The 22,058-nt window shown below is 37.1% G+C and overlaps 1 protein-coding gene across 4 annotated transcripts in view; it reads right to left on the reverse strand.

The window, feature by feature from the left end:
• Positions 1-22,058, reverse strand: part of LOC145694857 (bifunctional FAD diphosphatase/FAD synthase-like) — a 51,409-nt gene that overhangs the window by 24,054 nt on the left and 5,297 nt on the right. The window contains exons 1-5 of one of the 4 annotated variants that reach the window (XM_081771555.1): positions 10,802-11,976; positions 9,162-9,256; positions 6,002-6,093; positions 5,007-5,130; positions 3,389-3,501 (exon numbers count right to left, since the gene is read on the reverse strand). In XM_081771555.1, the coding sequence (XP_081627681.1) occupies positions 3,389-3,501; positions 5,007-5,070 (177 nt within the window). In that variant the 5' untranslated portion in view covers positions 5,071-5,130; positions 6,002-6,093; positions 9,162-9,256; positions 10,802-11,976. Of the gene's footprint in view, positions 1-3,388; positions 3,502-5,006; positions 5,131-6,001; positions 6,094-9,161; positions 9,257-10,801; positions 11,979-22,058 lie in introns of those variants that run through there. The other 3 variants (XM_081771556.1, XM_081771554.1, XM_081771553.1) reach the window with 3 other exon arrangements.

Genomic DNA, 22,058 nt, shown 5'->3' on the forward strand with positions numbered 1-22,058 from the left:
AAGGTAGTGGAGGTTTGGAGATATGAATTCCCTTAAGATTTTCTCAAAACATCTTTTGCTCCGAGGGAAACACTTGTAGCTCATTAACAAGAGGTAGTTAACTACTGTATGTACATGTATCAAACATACTGCAGTAATTTTTTCTAGTACTATATATTGTTGATTACTCTATAAACATTATTTAAAAGTAGCTGTCGTGCCATTGCTTATTAAAATTTTACAATCAAGTAATACTAGAAATCCTATTCTAAAAATATACCAATCACACTTATTTTCTGTAAGTTGGGCACCTGTCTAAGTTGGCCACTTTCCAATGGAATCGATGGTAGCGAACATAGACAAGTTTCACTGTATTCACATGTAAATTCAATAGATGGAAGAGATGTGCTTAGCAACCTTCTACTACTGGTAGACTTGTTGGCACATGTAGTTGCAAAGTCCCATTACTGTTGCATTAGCCCAGGAATATCTGGCCAAATATCGTTCCCTGTTTGTCGTATCCACAAAAATCAAACCATGCGTTCATGCTCTTCAATTGGGAATTAAACCCGGAACCACGCACACCAAAGGCGAACTAGCCATTAGACCAACTATAGGGTCTAATTTCCACGTAATTAGTTTCGCTCCCGCACTCCAGCTTACTCTATTGATCTGCTTTCTCTTTTATTTATTTCTTTTTAACATTTTCATTTCAAAAACTAACTCCATCGTTACAATATGGTTAGCATAAGCATTTGGCGTAGAAAACCCCGGTACGATTCCCGGCAGGAGCTCATGAAGTTTGGATCCCACGTTAAGTTGTAGGTCCATGTTTCACGTAGCCTCGGTGCTGAAAGGGACGCTAAACACCAATAAACCAACCAAATCATTTTGAAAACTCTCAAATTGTTTGCCTGCCTGCGAATTAGCATCTTGTTCTACCTATACAGTACAAATGCAACATTATGTTTCTATATATTCTTCCTGAATACGTATTGTTTTTATTCTCTTAGATATGGATATGTTTTCCTCTCTTCGCTAACTCTTTCTCCTCAGACTCCCTGAAATTTTATTGACAAACTCATCCACTGAGTTTGAGCATGGTGGCTCGGTAGTACAGTGCTTACTTCTATGCAAGGTGTCCTTGGTTTGATCTGAGGCCATGTGAGTTTATGGTGGACAACATCATCCCCGTGGGTTTTCTTGGAGTTCTCCCATTTCTCACCAGATTTCATTTCATTTGTTTCAACTGGTGAGTTTTACCTTGCAACATTATTTGGCTCGGAACGTGGCATGGAATCTCTCTATTCGTTTTTCTGTTGCTTATCTTTATATATACATATATATAAGCATTGTATAATAGTTTATGGAAAGCAGTACGAGGAGCGTTCAACAATTACAGTTTCTGATTTATAAGGAGCTGAACAAAAATACTGTGCTTGTGATATGTTGTACTCTTGAAGCTTTAGAAGTACTTGTGCAAAGTACTAGGCAATGTCATTGACACTGGCTGTGTTCCCTTGTGTTTCGTAGGTAGCAAATGCGTCAGGTGCAGGTGCAAGTGATCAAATATTCCCACATGAAAGGCCTAACACTGACAGAGATACACTCTGGTAGTGTGGTGGGTAAGAAAAAATGAAATGAAATCTTTGAGTTTTACGTCCCACGGTTATGCCGGTTAGGCTAAAGGAGACGGTGATGATGAGTGATGAATGAAATGGTGGAATGAAGAAAGTGGGAGGAAATGGGAGAACACCGAGAAAAACCACGCACACGGTGTTCATCCATGTGGTGGGTAAGAGTGGGCCCTCCTATCAAGATATAAAAAACTGGTCACGTGAATTCCGTTGTGGCAGGCGAAGTTCTGAACATGCAAGTAGTGCTGTTCCTCTCCTCCTACATCAGAGTGTACGCAAGAAAACTTAAAGAATTGAAAAGAAGAAACGCCTGCCAGATAATCCCAAAAATGTGAACTGTGGATCAAAAGTGCGAAAGGGTGCGTGCATCAGATATCAATTTAGCCCTGTACAAATGGAATCCTGAGAACTTTATTACTACATACATAACTTTGATGCGACATGGGTACACCATTTTGAACCGGAAATAGCAAAGCACGCAGTGTCGGCACAAAGAATCTCCGTCTTCCCGGAAATTCAAAGCCCAATTCCGTCTCCTTTAGCCTAACCAGTATAACCATGGGACATAAAACTCAAAGATTTCATTTCAAAGCCCAATTATCCGCTGGTAAGTTGTGGCCAATGTGTTTTGGGGTGCCAAAGGGGTTCTCCTCAATGACTTCTTGAATACAAACACATTACCACGGTACATTATTACACAAAGAAAATCACAAATTACAGCCAGCCAACAAAGAAAAAAGGAGTGGCATGTTACGCAGAGAAGTCCCCTTGCATTTGCATAATGTCCCCGTCCACAGCAGTCACCACACAATGGCAGCAATTGAGGCTACAAGATTTCAGTTACTTGTACATTCTCCCTACTCCCTAAATCTCGTTCCCAATGACTCTCATTTGCTCCCCAAGTTAAAACCATATAATTGCAAGAAGCTTGAAAATTATGTCTGTTACATATGCTGTGAAACAATGGCTTGCTGACCAATCACGATATATATATATATATATATATATATATATATATATATAATTTTATTTATTTATTTTTTACAACATGTAAAAGGTGTACGAGGTGCATTTCTCTAATGGGTAACTCTGCGGAAATATAAATTTCCTTCTGTATCAGGAAAAATAATTGTTGAACATCGTACTTATTCATTGATTATTTATTTACTTATTATTATTTCTTTATACTAGCTGGGAAGAATAATGATTAGCACCATAGCAGATCTATGTTGTTATTTCTATAGTTAAACACTCAAATTTATTCACCTTAGTTGCAAAATGAAATTTTCACTTGCCATCATGTAACAGCGTCTGACAGCGCAATTCAGCTAAAGATATGCTACATTGACTTGATCCCTAGTCTTCCGTAGCAAGCGCTGCTGTCGGCTGAAGGAATTCCACTCGCTTTCTCTCGCTTAGCAACAGCTGAACCCTTATTGGCTCAACGCGTGGGTGTGTTAGGGTGTGAGCTTTAGTTCACATTTTTGCCACGGCTCAAGACATTTTGGCAGCACAATAGTTTCAAAGCCGATAGCTATATGTTATCAGAAAATTCATTTTGTTTTCCTTCTTAGTGACATAAACGTCATCTCCCACCGAGTTACTAGTAACTTTAGCAGTCACTAATTACTGGTAAAGAAAATTCAATGTGTATTCTCTGTTGCTGTCTTTTATCGAAACGATTATTTCATTTTATTGTTTATTTTTTAAAGAAACTCAACGTAAATATATAATGTGATATATTATAATACAGTATACCTGAAATCTCTTACATGAGCTAGTTTCATCGCAGGAGATGTCTCATCTGTTGTTTTAAAATAGTCTTGAACCAGGCTAACTATGTGAGGGTGGTAAACCAACTTTTCACCGAAAGCTGAGGCAATACCTGAAAAAGAAAGGAGAAACGTTAGTTCTTTTTAAAAGAGCTTATTTATTTTTAAAAAAAAATATTATTTACACAATACGGAATGGTATAGGAAGGTAACATATAAGTAAAATTGTTACAAGGAATCAGCAGAGGTGAATACCAATCTGCATAAAAACGGAATTTTTGTTACTGACGAGGAATTACTTGAGTTTTTGACGATATATTCTCCAATCACAATTTGAAACAAATGACTACTTAAAATGTTGCCAAATCACTGGTAGTTAAAACCGTTATATCTACTTTACGGATCGTTGAAAGTGAACGAGCAGAACAATAAGCAACCTCTTAATTTAAAGACTGGTACTCTCGACAGTAGCTGGTCACTTGTTATCGATTAAGTAACCAGATATTATTGCTAATTGAACGTAAAGCATATTGACCTACATTTGATCCATTTTACTCACTTGTATTTTTCTGTAACAAACCAAATCAATGGTATGTGCTAAATATTTCGAATATTTACTAGAACATTCTTCCTCAGTAGTACTAGACTTTGTTACAAATTGTTTCATCTTTCAGTGGTGACGTTATTGCGAAGATGAGACTTCCAAGCGAAGGATCTCTCAAAGATCAGGCGTCCTAAAGAGTGGAAGTGTTGATCAATCGGTGAAGACGATGCCTTCTGTGGTGTTATGGTTCCTTTTATTCTGAAATGTTGCTGACTTCATTGATCTTCGTTACTTGACGATTATTGACAATGGACGACGACATCTTCTTCGTGGTTATCTGAAGTTATTTACAGCCAGCCACCACGTGTAGAACATTGCAATATTGTTGTGTTGCATAATTTCTAAATCCCAAATAACCTTATTACTTCAAAGTTACCTTCATTACTGAGAGCGAGTATTTGGTTTCCCTGACATTTAAAAGCTTTTCAATAATTTCCCTGATTTCCTCTAACAAAAGTCAAATTTCCTGACATTCTCTGATTTTCCAAGTCTGTGGAATCGGGAATATTTTCCCTCCAGCACCGAAGGCGTGGCGAAACCAAATAGTCACGAGGAATCTCCATGTCCAGCTTTAGGTTGAGTAACATGTTTCGCGTAATGTTAAAATATTGTATTACATTGAACATTAACTGAGAGCATTCCAGATTAATTTGATGATATCATATTCTTTTTTTATTTCGCATCTGCACTACAGCAATTGGCAGACAATAATGTTAATCATACGCAATTCACAACATCTTAATTCACAAAACCACGACGTAATTTTGAAACTTTACATGGTTAAGTTCTTTTCTGTTTAAGCAAATTGATATTATTTGAAACGTCTTAAAATAAACATAGAGAGGCCTCGTTCAAATATTTGTATAAGAAATCTACAAAAAGAAACTCTTTCAGCATGTGAAATAATCCCCCTTCTTCAACTACATTGCTACTAAAATCGAGCGTCCAAGCAATTTAAAGAAGTACAACCTAATCTAAATCCTTATTAACTTAAAGGCTTGAAATTAAGAATACCTTCATATGTAACGTCATCATGTGTTGGGCCTATTCCGCCAGAAGTGAGAACATAGTGGAACATACTTGAAAATAATTTTACTTCTTTACTAATAGCTTCAACATCGTCTGGAATTACAGATATCTATGAAAAAGGAAGGGAAACATAATAATAATGACAATTTTATTTATTTCAGATATTTTAAAACATAAAATATGATCTCAACTTGCACCTGCGTTTTATTTATAAATTCACATCTTCTAAATTTCGACCCGCACAGGGTGCTTCGACCCTATCACTCCGCCCGTAAACCAGAAGCCGTTTTTTTTTTTCTTAATGTATGTTCGTCATTTAACAAAACAAAGAAGGAAAAAGTATTCTGCAAAGCACTATTATACGTTTTGGCACCTGGAATAATGTTCATTCACTTCCGAGAAATTGAAGTAATCTCAATGAGGTGATTTGTTCTTATGTAGCAAGTCCACTTCTTTGTGCATGTTGCCTTGTCACTTAGAATTAATTTAATTTTCTGTTCATAGATGTACAAAAATCTTGTTTGTAATTAACTTTTTTCATTTAAAAAAAAATGTCTTCAGGGATCAAAGCATACAGTAGTGCTTCTCAGAATACTTGTACTGACATATTATCTCAGAATGCTTGTAATGTTACTTTTCTCTTTTATTACAAGATAAAAATACAGAAAAAACATGGTTAATTACTCCTTCTGCTTACGGACGAAAGATTGTGTCCAAGGCCCCAGTGAAAGCCGAAATAAAGAAGATATGATTTTATAAATGAAACGCATAGCAGCGGTTGCAAAGTGAATTAATTTTATAAATATGCCTTGGAGATTTACTAGTAATTATATATTAAAACATTGTTTTACACGTTCCTGCTAGATAAAGCAATATCATTTACGAAAGGAAAACAATATAAGAGTTTAGATAAAATGTTAATATTTTAATGTTGCTTTAACGCACTATCTAAATGTGTATAAAGCTGTATTTTATTTTACCCTTCATCCGTTCAATTTTTTTTTCTTCTTTTCTCTAATTGAATTCCACTTCTAAATATTCTGAAGTCTTCGAAGTTGATTCGGGTTTTCTTCTAAACCAGCACATCGAAAAAGACGTCAAAAAATTTGAAAATGGAAATTAAGAAAAATTCACACATATAAAGGATAAAATAATATATATTTTTGTACTGTTATATTCATTTAGAACTTTTCAGAGTAAGTAACTGGTTAATATAATTTAGACAGGTTTTCAAACCCAATTAATCTATTTACTTGCATGTATTAAACATAATGTAAAATAAACACATAAAAGTGCTTCTTTAACTCTGACCTTGGAATATAACAATGAATAGTCCCAGGTTCGTAATTACAACCTGCCGCAGAGATTGGGTTAGCAGCAACAGAAAATGTTAAGTTTACATTTATTTTACATAAATATAATTCGTCAGCGAAATATGACACTCCACATCGTACCTTAATAACAAACTTCTGCGAAATTTTAACGCACACAGTACAATATTCTTGCTAGACAGTTACCATGCATGCTCATATAAACACAGAGATGGCCAATTCAGTAAGTCAAGAGAAAAAAAAAAATGAATGTAATAGTAATCATTTAATTATATTAACGGCAGACAGGTATTTCGATGATAATGAAATTATATATTAAGAAGTCCAAATGGCTTGTACCCATTTGGAAGCTTCAAATATTCTCAAGCGTGAGGTTTCAACGTATGGTTTGAAATTTATTCTACAAACCTTCTAAAGCTTTTTTTTCTTTCTTATGTAATCAAAAAACCTTTACATTTTTAGGCGGATTTACATTTGTTTCTACTTATTCCCGTTATTCCTTCTAGCTTATTCTTCGTAATTCTTTTTATAATTATCACTCTCCTATATCTTCAAATTACACTTTAAAATAAATGTTCAGATAAACAAAGTGAATAATTCAATTATATGTCGTTTGCGAGGCAGACGAATACTTATATTTGTGCTTATGTTTATTTTCCTTTGGAAAGTTTCATCTCGAGGCGCTGAAAACTAGTGCAAGAATTTCGATTTAATTCTGAGCTAGTAACAAAGGACTGAACTATATCAATTATTAGCAGGATATTTTTTCATACCAAACATAGCTTTAAAAATTAAATATACTCAATTTATTATGCCGGAATTTACAGATTAAAGCAAAATACACTCAAGATTCGTTTCAAAATATAAATTTTACAAGGTCACTCGATAGATAAGTTATCGTTCAAATTAACTAGAATTTTTCTAAGTGTATACCAGCTACTTTATTACGAATAGGTGAAAGACATTTACTCGTCGTTCACGAAAGTGAAACACCTGTCCACTCTTATAACGTCTGTTTTCAAGAGGTAACTTTATATAATATTTGAAGTAAAGATTGAACTTACTTATTTCTAATAAGAAACTGGCCTCCACTGAAAGCGAAGAACCCATCTACATGTTACAGCCTAGTAGCGCAATTTATGACATTGATAAATTCATTCATTCATTCATTCATCCTTAAATGTTGCCAGAGCAACGAAAAGAAATGAATGTCTCTCTCTCTCTCTAGTAACAAGGTAAGATATTTCTATCATTAAGTATTCAATATGTATTTTATAGCTATCATCTGTAAATAAGCATTGATTTCATTTTCCAAGCTTCCAACAAACCTCTAACTATGGAAATACACGTATATGCAAAGTAGTATTTCCCTGAAGATGTACATTGCCACTCAGTATGTATATGTCTAAAATAAATAAATGATTCCAGGATATTTGTAATTACCACGTGCATATAATAATCTGAATACGTTCTTATCTATCATTTGTGATAAAGCTACAATACTGGACAATTCTGAAAATGCCACAAAAATTAAACTGTCACTGGAAAGATATATCATTGCCTTGTGATTACTGTTCGTTTTTCCTACATACTCATAGTGAAACAACATCGAAAGAATGAGTTCACACTCGAGGTGGCAACTGCGAAAGTTATTATGTCCTGCTACACAAGCCAGGAGCCCGTCGCAAAACAGTCGCCCAGGAAAATTATAAGGAAGAGTGCATCAGGAAAGTAACATCCACAATGCTGCAGGGGATTTGCTAACTGGCGTGCCAGGAAAATCCACCGACCCAACATGAGATAAACTGGCAATTGAATTCGGCACCATCAACTGTGAACACACCCATTCGTAAGCATTTCCGATTGAGCCGTAACGTCTGCTTAGATCTTTTCCCGCGCCACATTGCAGAACGAAAAACGAACGCCATGAGAGTGTATAAAAAGTACCGGGTGGGATCCAAATGGCAGACAATAGATGAGGCATACATCCACCTCAGTGCTGGTGGCCATATACCGTGACAGCGATGCCAAGGGCTGCTGTAACTTCGTTCGTCAGTGCCGGAAATGTTTCCAGCACGGGTTTATGGCTCTTACATGATTTAATTATTAAGTGAAGTTCCTGACATGCAACGTTGTTGAAAATGTAGAAGTCAATACAAGATTTTTCCATGAATTCATTATTACAACTGTGTTTCGATTAATATCTCACAATTATATGGTGCGGACGCCAACCAGGTGAAAATACTATTGAAAAGTCACTGCCAGAACATCGCTTCGTTTCTATCACGAAATGGAATGAGGAATTCGTATCATTCCATTTCAAAATACTCTTGCAAAAGCTCCGATGTTAGTTCAATGGATTTCTGCGGTTCTGACCTGTTGATTTCACTAAACATCGGCGTTCCACACCCTCACTGGTATATGAAAAGTTTTCAGGGAGGAGTGGGACCGATTTTTCTGCTCGTGCTTTCCTGGAGTTCACTCCAATGGAGTTTGAAATTCGGCGATAAACCATAGCGCTAGACGTCTAATAGAATATCATCAGCGGTGGAGCCAAGGTTTCCCGTAAGATACGTATTCTTCAAAATCGGTCCGATATAAATTGTGCAACTGTTGTAAGTTACACAAGCTTAAAATGCTTCTTTACAATAAGGATGTTCTTGTACTCACAAAAAAGAAATATACATTAGATTGAGTTTTCTTTTTTCTCTTAATTTCTTTGATTTTTTTTATGCGTTTCGTTGGATGATCAAATTCCAAGATTGAACCATATGCCAACTAATTAATAACATTTCTTTTTAATTCTTACCTTTTCCAATTTCACACCAAGTTCATGAAATCCTTTAGCAATAAAAAGAGAATTTGTGTCCTTTACTTGTCCCTTCAAAATTTCATTTCCAATTACTGAAACAGACATGCATTCATACATTAATACCATAGTTTTGACTGAACGCAAATAACAAACATTTAAAGAAAGAAAAAACGTCAGTGTTTTCATATATCTATTACGACCATTATTTTGAGATATTAAATCCAGTATTCTTAACAAAACAAGTATATATCATACAGTAAATAACAATTTTTTTTTTCGGAAATAACAGGAAAAGAATATTTAAAATGATAACTACAAAATAGTATATATTCCATTTGCGTACCATCAAATTGCTCATATATCCAATGTTTATTAGTTTTTGGGCAAATGTTTTAAAATATATGAAAGTTTTGCAGATACTAATAAACGGAGAATATGGATTAATTTCTCATTAAAATAGGACATATTTTATGGTACTCTTAATGTTTCATGATGAAGAATTAGATCTTTTCATATTATAGGATTAATGAAAGAAAAAATATATTTTCTCAAAAATGAAATTCAAAGAGTGAGAACGCTACGATTGAACTAGGAATTGAACCCAGATTTGAGGCTTATTGTGCTCATGTGCTAACCACTACGCTACCAAGTCTGCTCCCTAGCAACCGCACTCTTTAAGTCTCTACCAAAGGGGTTTGATTAGCACACTGTCAAGGTAACCCAAAAGCCCTGAATTTTCATTGTTTGAATTCATTTCGTTACAGTCGTACTACAAGTAGGAGGAAATTCAGCTCCCACTTTCTCCAATACTCATGTCTTTTCCTCCCAAAATATTAACCTAAAACTGAAGGATTATACTCAGAATTCTTCTTGATAAATATTTATTACAAACATGCCAGTAATTTGGCCTGTAAAAACTATTTTTTTTAAAATTTATTATTTGAAGTTTAGTGTCCAATTTAGAATCGAGGTAATATGAGACAAGATCTGCTTTTAGCGGGATTAAAATCACTCCTTGAGTTCATTTATTAGAAAAGAGTACCATAACCAAGGGTGAATGCAGGACCATGGGCATTAAAATAAACAAAACTAAATTAACCAATGCTTTGAGTTTCTGAAGGTGACTACCAGTAAAGTAGAAGTTAATTAAAATGAACAGAAAAACTGTTACGAAACGAAAATAGGTTCGTATGTTGGTATCGGGATTCAAGTTAAGAATAGTGTTGCATAGAAATAATGACAACAAATGTGGCTTTTTAACATAAAACATGTAGTGACCTACTACACTTATTTTAATACACTTTCATGTACTTACATCACCTTTGGTTAATGGCCTGAAACGTCAAAATACTAATAATACTTTCGATTTTTTTTTTTTTTTTTTAATATCTAGGATCAATAGCAACAGATCAAAATCACATCCACGAAGAAATTAAATGTCAACTGAAAGTAGGGAATTCGTGTTATTATTCAGACCAAAATCTTCGTCTTCGCGAACTGTTTTCAAGAATTTGAAGCTCAAAATATGTAAAATGATAATTATGTCTGTTGTGATGTATGTTTAGCAAACATGGTCGATTACTTCAAGAGAAGAATGAAGAATTAAAGTATTTGAGAATTAAAACTCTAAATCTTACCTTGTACCCGTTTGGTACCAAAGAACGATGGAATAGCAGAAACTTTACATCGAGGAACTGCGTAATTTATACCATTTATCAAACATTGTTAGGATAATCAAATCTAGACGGTCAGGTGAACGTGTCATGTGGCCAGAATGATGAAGAACTGATTCTCTGCATTCCATGGATTGTAGTTACATTAGCTTCGTTTCTTCCTTTTTTCTAATATTGGCTAAGTCCACCTAAGGTTAGGTTAGGTCTTCGCTTTAGACCAGTGGTTCCCAATAAATTATTTTTTGAGGACCCCTTCATACCTTCGCCAAGATATCGCCGACCCCCTAAAATCTCAAACCGATTTCAAGTCATAAATTAATATTCTAATGAACACTTACTGAATTGAACATCATTATTACCTAAACCTAAGCTTAATCTTTATTTTTATTAATTTAGTCTAGTGTTTTGTAAGTTGGCGGCCAGTCACAAAACAGTTATACAGTATAAGGCAACATTGCAAATAATGATGTTTTATTATACACACAATATTTAAAGTAGGACTCTAGGACTACGCTTGGGAATTACATATTTATTTTATGAAAAACAGACCAAACAGTTTTAATTCCTAGTGCGATAAGTGGAATCTGTCCTTAGAGTCGTTCGATACTTGACACTTTTACTCGAAAATCATTCTGCATGTCAAACCGATTTCTGTATTTCTTTTTCATACAATACGAGATTGAGAAAGCTCGTTTACATCGATATGTGGTTGCGAAAGAAAGGTGTGTTTTAGTGCCTTCTCGTCAAGTATTTTGAAGTCCTTAACTAACTAACTAACTCTATGGCCTATGGAACCCGGAGGTTCAATGCCGCGTTCACAAAAGCTCTCCACTGGCTTCTATCCTTAGCTAACTGCATCCAGTTTCTACTTTGTATTCCAATTTCTGCGAGATCCATCTTAATATTGTCCTCCCATCTGCGCCTTGGTCTTCGTAATGGTCGTTCTCCGATTGGTCTTCCAGTTGACACTTTGAAAGCGTTTCTACTTTCTTCCATCCTAGCTATATGTCCTGCCCACCTAAGCGTCCTAGACTTGACGACTCCAAGTTCTGTAAGAACGTTGTATAATGTTTCTCTCCTAGCCGAGTCGTACGCCTTTCTAAAATCAATAAATAGTTGATGTACCGGGGTATTGTATTCCTTTTTTTTTTTTTTTTTTTTTTTGGAGTATTTGGCGAATGCTAAATATTTGGTCGATAGTTGATCGATTTCGTGTAAACCCGTACTGATAATCTCCAATAATTTCATCTGCGTATGGAGTCAATCTTGCTAATAGAATATTTGAAAGGATTTTAATAGGATGTTGACAGAAGAGAAATGCCTCGATAACTATTACAGTCAGTTTTCTCGCATTTCTTGTGAATTGGAACAATGATTGCTTCTTTCCACTCTTGTGGCAATTCTTCCTTGTTCCAGGTAAGGAGAATGAGTTTGTGTATCTTGTTCCACAATTTTTCGCCTCCAGCTAAAATTAACTCAGCCGGAATTTCATCTACACCCGGAGATTTGTGTTTCTTTAATTCCTTTATAGCGGTTTCTACTTCTATTCGGTTGGGTTCTGGAATATACGGTTCTGCGGTGTGTATCTCCTTTTCTCCACGCACATTAGTTTTTGGCTGCGTGTGAAGCAAATCGTTAAAGAAATCTTTTTATCTATTCAAGATGCTATCCGTATCAGTGAGAACTGTACCGTCAGATTTCTTTAATATATAAGCACGAGGTTGATAGCCTTTCTTAAATTTGCTGATCCCTTTATATATGTCCCGGATGTTTTTATTTTTACTATTATCTTCAAGTTCCTTAATTTTAGCTTTCAAAAAATCGCGTCTCTTTGTTCTAAAAGTTTTGGAAGTTTCCCGCCTGATATCTGCGAAGTTTTGTGTAGTTATTTCATTCGGATTTTGTAGCCAGCGTAATTTTGTCTGATTTCTATTCTCTGTTAGTTTAATGCATTCCTGGTCGTACCATGGTTTGTTCCTACGTATTTCCGCGTGTCCCAATTTTTCTTTTGTTGAAAATTTAATGTTATCTCTAATTTTAATCCAGGTATCCTCAACACTAGTGCACTCCGAATCTTCTAAAGCCGAGAATCTATTCGAAATTTCAATCTGGTATTCCTCTCTTACCTGGCTCTCTTCTAATTTCTTTAAATTGATCTCTCCGTTTCCGGACAATGAATATTACCTTTATTCAACGATAATCTCTCTCGTATTATCGCTGCTACCAGGTAGTGATCAGTGTTCCAATCAGCCCCTCTAAACGACCGGACATCAATTATGCTAGATTGCCTTCTTCTATCTACTAAAACGTGATCAATTTGATTGTGTGTTTTTCCGTCTGGTGATGTCCAAGTGTATTTATGAACGTCGCGATGTGGGAATTTTGTACGCTTCACGATTAGGTTTTAGGATGTTGCAAAGTTCACGAGTCTAACACCGTTGCCATTACTTTCCTTATGCAGACTTTCGTTCCCTATAATCGGTTTGAAAATATCCTCTCGTTCTACCTTCGCATTGAAATCGCCTAATAGAATTTTCATATGGTATCGGGGGATTTGGTAAAATATCCGTTCCACTTCTTCGTAAAAACTGTCTTTTATATCGTCATCCTTATCTTCAGTTGGGGCATGTACATTTAAAACAATAATATCACAACACCGTCCCTTAAGAGTAATAAAAGAAAGTCAGTCAGTAACAAATTCAACCCGTTTAATTGCTGGGTTGAATTTGTTACTGCATATTCGTTTGTAAACGAAAAACCCTGTTCCTAACTGGTGATTTTTATTTCCTTACCCGTAAAACAACGTAAAATTTCCGGAATTCACAGATCAATTTCCTTCCCACCTAACTTTCCGAACTCCTACTAGGTCCATCCTGTATTTCCTTAATTCACTCGTTACGAATTTTGACGTGCCTGCCCTATAAAGACTTCAAATACTCCATGTTCCAAATCTCATGTCCATTTTCTTTTGCTGACAAGTAACACTTCACATCGTTGCTGCCGGTCTGACGCTAAACTATACATTTTCGGAAAGCACTAGTCCTAAATAGGATAACTACACAGTGCGACGGTCAGACGTTGCCGCGTTCAGGACTTATGGAGCGTCAAACATTAACATGGGGTTTATGAGAGTTACAGGAAACGAAGAAGAACACAAGGTTTGTGACGTTTGAATCGACGTTGTCTGATTGAGCACTTGTTTGCGTAAGTTAAAGGGTACAATCAATGTGCAAATCGTCGAACAGAGCATGAGAGATGCAAAGAGTGCGCTCACAGTGTGCACACTTGACGAACGGTAGTTCGCCGCACGTGAAGCACACGTCACCTTCGTCGAGGGAGTCAAAGCAGTACTCGTGCGGAGAGATCCACATTCCCGGCTCCTCGTCCAGATAGCCAGCCTTGTGGAAAGCGTACCGGATCAGGTTCTTGAATCGGGGTGCGCTGAACTGGTAGAGTGAAAACGACTGTAGTGCCAGGAATCGATCGCGATGCCAGATATCCATGACACTGTCCATGGCCAGTGTGTCGGTCACAAAGCGTACAAAGGACTTGTACTGACGGAAGAAATGCACATCTAAAGGCTGAATCTTTCCAGTGCAACCACCAGGAATCAGTCTCTTGTGCAACGCAACGTCGGCAGGCTTCAGTGCGTTCGATAGATTGTCGTCCTTGTTCAGAGTCCACGAGTCCAATAGCAAAACGATCTTCTTCCGATCATCAGGCATGCTTGGCCAGAACACTTGCTCGTAGAAGTCCTTAAGGTCGTCCCTGTTCATGTTGGACGTTTTGCCAGCAAATGATTTGATGTTCGGTGGATCTGCAGGCTTGTTTCCCGGAAACTTTCCACTTGGTTCCGACACCAGTACATACATCGGCCGCAGAATCTCTCCGGCCATGGTGATCACGGGCATGATCATGTAGCTGTGGGTTGTTGCGCTCATGGATCCCACAACCGCTCGCACGACTGTTGTTCCTTTGGTACGGAGAGTGCGAGTACTCTGCAACAACTTCTTGAAGCTACTCTGATCTGCATTGGCAACCTGCGTTGGTGGGATGCTTTCGCTTGCAATGAGCTCGCGAGTCGCTAATACGAAAGCATCAGCCTGCTGCTGCAAGTCCAACTCTTTCAGTTGCCAGGTCCTGCCGACCCTGTGGGTGATTGCACGGTCCACGATGTTGTTGCGCTTCTTGAATCTGTACACCCACGACGGTGATGCCTTGAACTTGAGACTCTTGTTAGGGTCCAGTTCATTAGCTGTTTGCCTAGCCCAAATTCGCAACGTTCGATCGTGAATGATAGCAGTGTGCTGTTTCTCCGCGAACATGCCCCGAACTGCCTCATTGATCTCTGCCATCAGCGTCTTCTTGTCATCTTTGCCTTGTGTTGCCCCAAAGTGACGTAGCACGCCAATGTTCCGAATATACCTGAACTGATTCTGCAGAGTCGAGTGGGTAGCACGACCGGTCTTTGTGTTCCAAGGCCTACCTGTTTTTGGATTTACCGTCCAGTAGGCATAGGCTTTTGCCTTGTACTCGCGCCACTGCTCTGGTGTCATTTTGGAGTCTTCTGGAGGCTGATCCTGGAACTTCGGCTTCTTCACAGGAGAGGGCAGGTATTCTGACGCTGATGAGCCAGATGCGGAAGACGTATGAGACTGCTGCGATGACGAAGGCATCTCTGCATCCTCCTGCTCTTGGTCTTCCTCGTCTCCAAAAGCCATGTCTCCGTCCCCCTGGTCACCATCACTGTCACCGAAGCCGAGCGTACGAATCTCTTCAACGACTTCCATCCCGCTGGTCAAAAGAGACTTGATGTGTGCCACCATCCTTTGCTCTTCCAAATTTGGATTGCGCTCATTTGTCCCGATCTCGGCCACCAGAGCCCAAACGACCACTTTCGGATCCATCTTACAACGCATACCTAAAAAACACAAAAACAACACAAATGTTAGCACAGAGTACAAATGCAAGACGAATTAGCATGAAATAATACGACTGCTACAACACAAATGTTAGCACAGAGTTCAAATGCAAGACGAATTAGCATGAAATAATACGACTGCTATGGTTACTCTCATAAACCCCATGTTAATGTTTGACGCTCCATAAGTCCTGAACGCGGCAACGTCTGACCGTCGCACTGTGTAGTTATCCTATTTAGGACTAGTGCTTTCCGAAAATGTATAGTTTAGCGTCAGACCGGCAGCAACGATGTGAAGTGTTACTTGTGAGGTCGTGCTAAGTTATCAGTCCTTGTCCGAGGATTTTGTGAATATTTCTGAACAAGTGATTTTTTTTTTTTTTTTTTTTTTTTTTTTTTTTTTTTTTACAGGATGATGTTATTAGCCTTACCCAAACCCCCAAGCTGGAGGACCACTCCTAGTCGGCTGTCCGCGACTGCTTATTCAGTATATTCGCAGCTAACCTCTATATCTAAAGGCCTTCTCCTCGATCCGCAACCTGAGGACGCGCCATGCCGTGGTGACAGGAACCCACGTTACACGGATTTTGAAATCCCTACGAGCAGTTAACCCAAAAGTGGCTAGTTTTCCATTGCTACAAACACTTTTCATGGTACTACAGCAATATAAGCCCACCAGTTGGCCCTATTCTTCTTCTGAGAGGCTAAGGATTTTGCCTATTTCGACATAGGTAAACGGATTTCAAATCCATCAGTCATCGGGTTTGGGCTCGGGAAGATATTCCCTAAAAGTAGTTGCTAAACTACGAAGATAATCGACCATTTTTGCCTTTACCCAGTGAGGGCAAGTTGGATCAGATGATTACAAGAACTGTTTCAAAGTAGGGAAGTTCGTAAAATATATTTTATTGATTATTACTGTTCAGATCTATGTTTTCTTTACCATGTCTTCAACTTGGAACATGTGTACGTCATTTCTTTCTAAACTTGAGTTCAAAAGATTTAATTGTTCAAAGACATCAGCTAGGTAGGTGGTTGTACACAGGTAAGAAAAGTCATGGAGAAATCATGGTGCTATCTGTCGAAAAGGAAGATTCGGACCTCGTTTCTAAGCTAATAAAACCCTGTCAAGATTTTATCTCGAGGGAGCCAACGCACTTCAGTATGAATAAGAGGCTGCCCATTTCTTTACACAGCATGGAAAACAATCTGGATTGAAGAGTCGGGTTTTTATGTAATTTATAATTTGTACTACTTCATTGAGTGTCTTCTGCTACGTTTCAGGCAATATTTTGGCTAATAAAGCTTCACGACGAATGCAACAGTGAGTTCATTTCGTTAGAAGCTACTGCTAGGATACGTGCTCGAAATCCTGTTTTGTACCCGGACATGGATTTTCCACTATCTGTTGACAATCACACATTTTCTCCATGAAACAGCACGTTTATTAAGATAATCGTTTAATGCAGAGAAAATATCATATTTATCTTCACCCCTACAATAAAGAAAAGAAAAAGGCTTATTGTTTAAACAAACCAGGGGAGTGTAATGTCCCACATTGTGTTGTGCATAAACAATTTTACACACCAGTGTTTACAAACACCACCACATGGTTTAACAAGAAAATTCTATACACCAAATAAATCTACTATCAGCTGCAAACAACGGGGTCCTGGTCCCTCCCACGAAGCAACAGTGCCACCGCCACCCAGAGACCTCTATAAATTAGCTAAACAACAGCAATTCTATACCAATTCACTGGTGCCCCTCCTATTGTTTGCTTCAAAACATTAAAAATAACCTAACCTCAGGCCTCTAGTCTGCTTCAAAACTACACCTTTCCTTTCTCCTAGCCCAGCCCACTTCAGAGCTTTATCAAAAATCCCAACTTCTATCACTTAGCTTAGCTTACTTCAAAATTCTGTAGTACCTAACCAACCCAATACTTGCTTCAAAGCTTTGGGCCCCTAACTCCACCCTACCTAGTCTGCTTCCAGGCTTTGCAAAAATCCTATATGCTACCTTACGGTCAAAAACTACCTATAACTAACCTTATACATTAATATATATATATAATATTTTATAATAAAAACCAATAATAAAAATCAATTCCAAACACTCTTTTTATTAACACTCTACCTACAACCTATATAAAACAAAATTTTACAATATTCTGTTGAGTGAAGTTCACAAGAAAAAAGAAATTCTTCAAATAACTCGTCATCTCCATACATAACGAACAAAAACTAGTATTATTGCTATTTGTGATATGTCTTTGCTCTCATCCAATTAAATAGCAAACATGTCACACATACTAAGCTGATCACCAATGTTCCTTTAATATTACTTGCTATATCAGTTATTCTCTTTTGTATAGTATGTATGTTGGAGAGCGGGGCTCTACTGGCCAATTGAGAGGCTGCATCACCCAACATTCTTTTATACAGTATTACAGCTACCGATACAATCAGCTCTTCAGTAATAGTATGAGCTTTGCCACATTTTGCTAAAAACTGAGAAATCTCATAAGAGACAAGGGTTGCATTTTCATTCACATTTGTACCAGTATACACGGCCATTGCTTCTTCGGAGTTTAGTTCTCCAAATTTTATTGTAAAAAAAATGTAATGACTTATCTTTGTACTCAGGGTACTTAGTATCGACATGCCTACGAAGTTTTGCAAGCTTCATGCATTCATTGGAGAAGATATTAGTGAAAGAATTATAATTTCTTAACAATTCTTTCTAGTGATGTGCCAAAAGTAAACCAGTACGAACTTTTGATTACGTTTTTGAACATTATTACGGATGTCATAGGTGAGAGCCCCACATATTTTGATTATTATACTTTGATCCTTTGAAATAACATTAGATATTTCCTGTGTAAATTTTATAAATCTATGATTTCATAAACTGCGCTGGCATCAATGCAAGTCCGACACACATTAAACTGTACTATGTGATAACCACAAGCTACATTTGCATTACAACTGCATACCACTGAAGCATGATTTTGGGTCTTCTCCCCCACATCACTGGTAGATTACAGTCCGTTATTTGTACCAGTAGTGTTGTCATGAGTATAAATAAGTAGTGTTGTAAAAAAACGGTTTTTTTTCTGTGAAGTTTTTTTTCAATAAAAAACATCGTTCTTTTTCATGTTTTTTTTCAAATGTCTGTTTTTTTTCTGACAGCTATTATTTATTGATTTATGTTGAAGATTATTGAAATAATCAATAGAGATTGAGTCGAAGCCCTCATAACTTACAAATCGTTTGTTTCCTTGTACCTATACGAGCAAAATCGTGTGATTATTCCTTTCGGACCCAGAGCATTTTTGGCGTTTTCCTACTTTGTCAGTTAGTGACTTATTGCTCAAAAACCATTTACCCTATTGATATGGTTAAGACCTTGTTTTTTAGAAAAGGAATGTTGCTATTTTTTGGTGTACGTTACATTGCAGTGTTGCGAGCGGGTGGGAAATTACTGAGGGAAATGTAGGGGTGAAAATTTACAAAAAATCCCTAACCGAATTTCAAGATTTTTTGTATCTAGCACCACTGTTGCCATATGGGTCTAAGTCAACTAAAAAAATTCTTTGGTGCGTTGACAAGGTACAGTGAAAACCTGAAGTCGCTGGCTTCCATTCAAACAAAGAAAGAAAAAATTCTCTGTTTCCATACACATGAAATTTTGACACTTTTTACGTCTCAGAAGCAAAAATCAACAGATATGCCGGGGCTACAGCTTCTCTAATTATCCTATTGAAACTTTTTATGGTGCGTCCTGTAGGCTAAAGAGAAGGCTTTCAGGTAGTGGTACATTTGTTCCAACGTAGCGAGCAAGAGGGGAAAGGGAAATTTGTCGAATTTTTCACTTAAAATCGGGAATTAATTGTTTTGGCTGGAAACACTACCATAAAATAGACGTAAACTATCTGAAAGTAAACCTTGGTACCCTAAGACTATATCCTACAAGTATCATGGCGATATCTAACAAAGTAAGCATGAAATTTTTTAAAAAAATCTTATTCTAATGTACTTCCCCTAATTATTCTACCGAAACATTTTACCGTGCGCTGTGTAGGCTAAGGACGAGGCTTTCAGACAGTGGCACGTTTGTTCGAATGTAGCCAACAAGAAGGGAAATAATAGAGACAAAAAGGAATTTTTCCTAAATTTCCTCCTAAAATCGGAAATTAAAATTTTCTGTAGCTGACAACAGTGCTAGCAGACACACACAAACTATCTTAAAAGAAGCTTTGGTATCCCTATAATATACCCTACAAGTATTGTGACGATATCTAATAAAGTAAGAAGGTCATTAAAAAATATTTCAGTGTACCTAAAAAAATCAGTTATCTTTCCACTTAGAGAACAAGGTCTACTGTAAATCTCAACTGTACTTCTCCTAACTATCCTATTGAAACTTTCTATAGTGCGTTGTGAAGGGCAAAGACAAGACTTTCAGATACTGGTACTTTTGTTCCTATGTAGCCAACAAGAGGGATATAATAGACGAAACATGTAATTTTCCCCTAACATCTTGAATTAAAATTTTCCGTAGCTGGCAACACTGCTACCAGACAGACGAAAACTATCTTAAACACTGGTACATTACTAATATATCCTACAAGTGTTACGGCAATATTTAAGAAACAATGCTTTTAATTACCAAAAATATATTTCGATAAACAGAAAAGTAGGGGAAAATCAAGAGTTAGAACCTAAATCCGAATTTTTCGTGCGTCCCCTAATTACCCCACTGTAACGATATGTACCCGAGCTTGTTCAGTACGGACAAATGTTCGACTGGCGTAAGTTGACTTACATTCGGACGTATAGGTACGGTTTATAACAAAAATTTCGAATTTTTTGCCCAAATTTAAGAAGATTTTAATTTCCGTAGTTGGCAACACTGCGCGTAAGCCCGTCCAATTGATGTCAACAATTAGGTATCCATCCGACGTATCTACCTGACAAGTCTTAAGGAGGTCTCTGTACAACGAATGAAGCTACAGGGGAAAAGTAATAAAGAAAATTCGAAAATTCTCGAATTTTTGACTGGGGTGAAATTTGAGAAGGAAATTCGACACACAGAAGAAAAAGAAACTAAAATGATAAACTATGGACCAACCATATTTAGCAAAATATATATATATATATATATATATATATATATATATATATACCGATATCTTAATTAGTGACCATACAGGAGAGGATTAAAAAAGTGACACACCCGTATGTGCCACTTTGGCCACCTGAGTCCAAAAGGGTTACGAGTGTACATTTAATTACATTTTTTTGACTACTAACTTGTGTTGTTGTAGTAATTATAGTCTTGACTAATAATAATATCGTTGTTGTAAACAATCACAATCTCTCCTTTTTACATCTTACAAGGAAGGGTCACGCAGTGGCTCCGCTGAGATCCGAACGAGACAGTTGTGTTTGCATTTGAAATGCTATAACTAGATGAATCCCAAAGTTATACGTGCCACCGGGAGGAATATCGTGAGTTACAACATATTTTGTAATGTAAGAACTACAAAAAAATTATATGGCAGAATAGTTTGAACCTAGTCATTTTTTCGGAAACGGTTGGGTAAGTGGAAAACTCGGCCAACACGTATCCCATCATTTTCAACGACAAACTTTTTGGGGTAAAAAACTTTGTCCCAGGGTCCCCCGCAGGGTCCCAGACGGGGTACAACTCAAAATTTTCAAATGGCAAGGGGGTTAAGTGGCACATCATTTGAAAGCTATTGTAAAATGAAAGAAAATACAGCAGGTCTCGACTCTCTACAACAACCCTGTGCAAAATGGCGACGGGTCAAAGTGTAAACAAAAACTTAATTGAAAAGTCCATGCTCACCCCTATAAATCGGAAATGGTGAGACAAATGTGAAAACAGAAAAGGATGTGTGGTATTATTTTCAAAGTATAACGATTTAAGTGAAAACGTCTTGTCCCAGGGTCCCCACATGGTCCCAGGTGGGGTCCAACTAAAAAATTTCAAATGGCAAGAGAGGTAGGACATCGTTTGAAAGCTCTTGTTAAGTGAAAGAAGATGGAGCTCGTCTCGACTTTCTACGACAACCCTGTCCAAAATTGCGGTGGGTCAAAATGTAAACAAATTGGAAAACAATCCAAGATGGCCGCTTAAAACCTATATCGAAAGGATAAGCATACCAAACTGCTGAAGCTAGGAAAACAAATTTGGCATTAATGTTGATTAGTAAGTGACTAAAATATGCAAAATGTTCAAAAACGCGACATCTTGAGTTCAAAATGCCGC

Source organism: Thermobia domestica, chromosome 9 (genome assembly GCF_964235325.1).
Source record: "Thermobia domestica chromosome 9, izTheDome1.hap1.1, whole genome shotgun sequence".
Lineage (NCBI taxonomy): Eukaryota > Metazoa > Arthropoda > Insecta > Zygentoma > Lepismatidae > Thermobia > Thermobia domestica.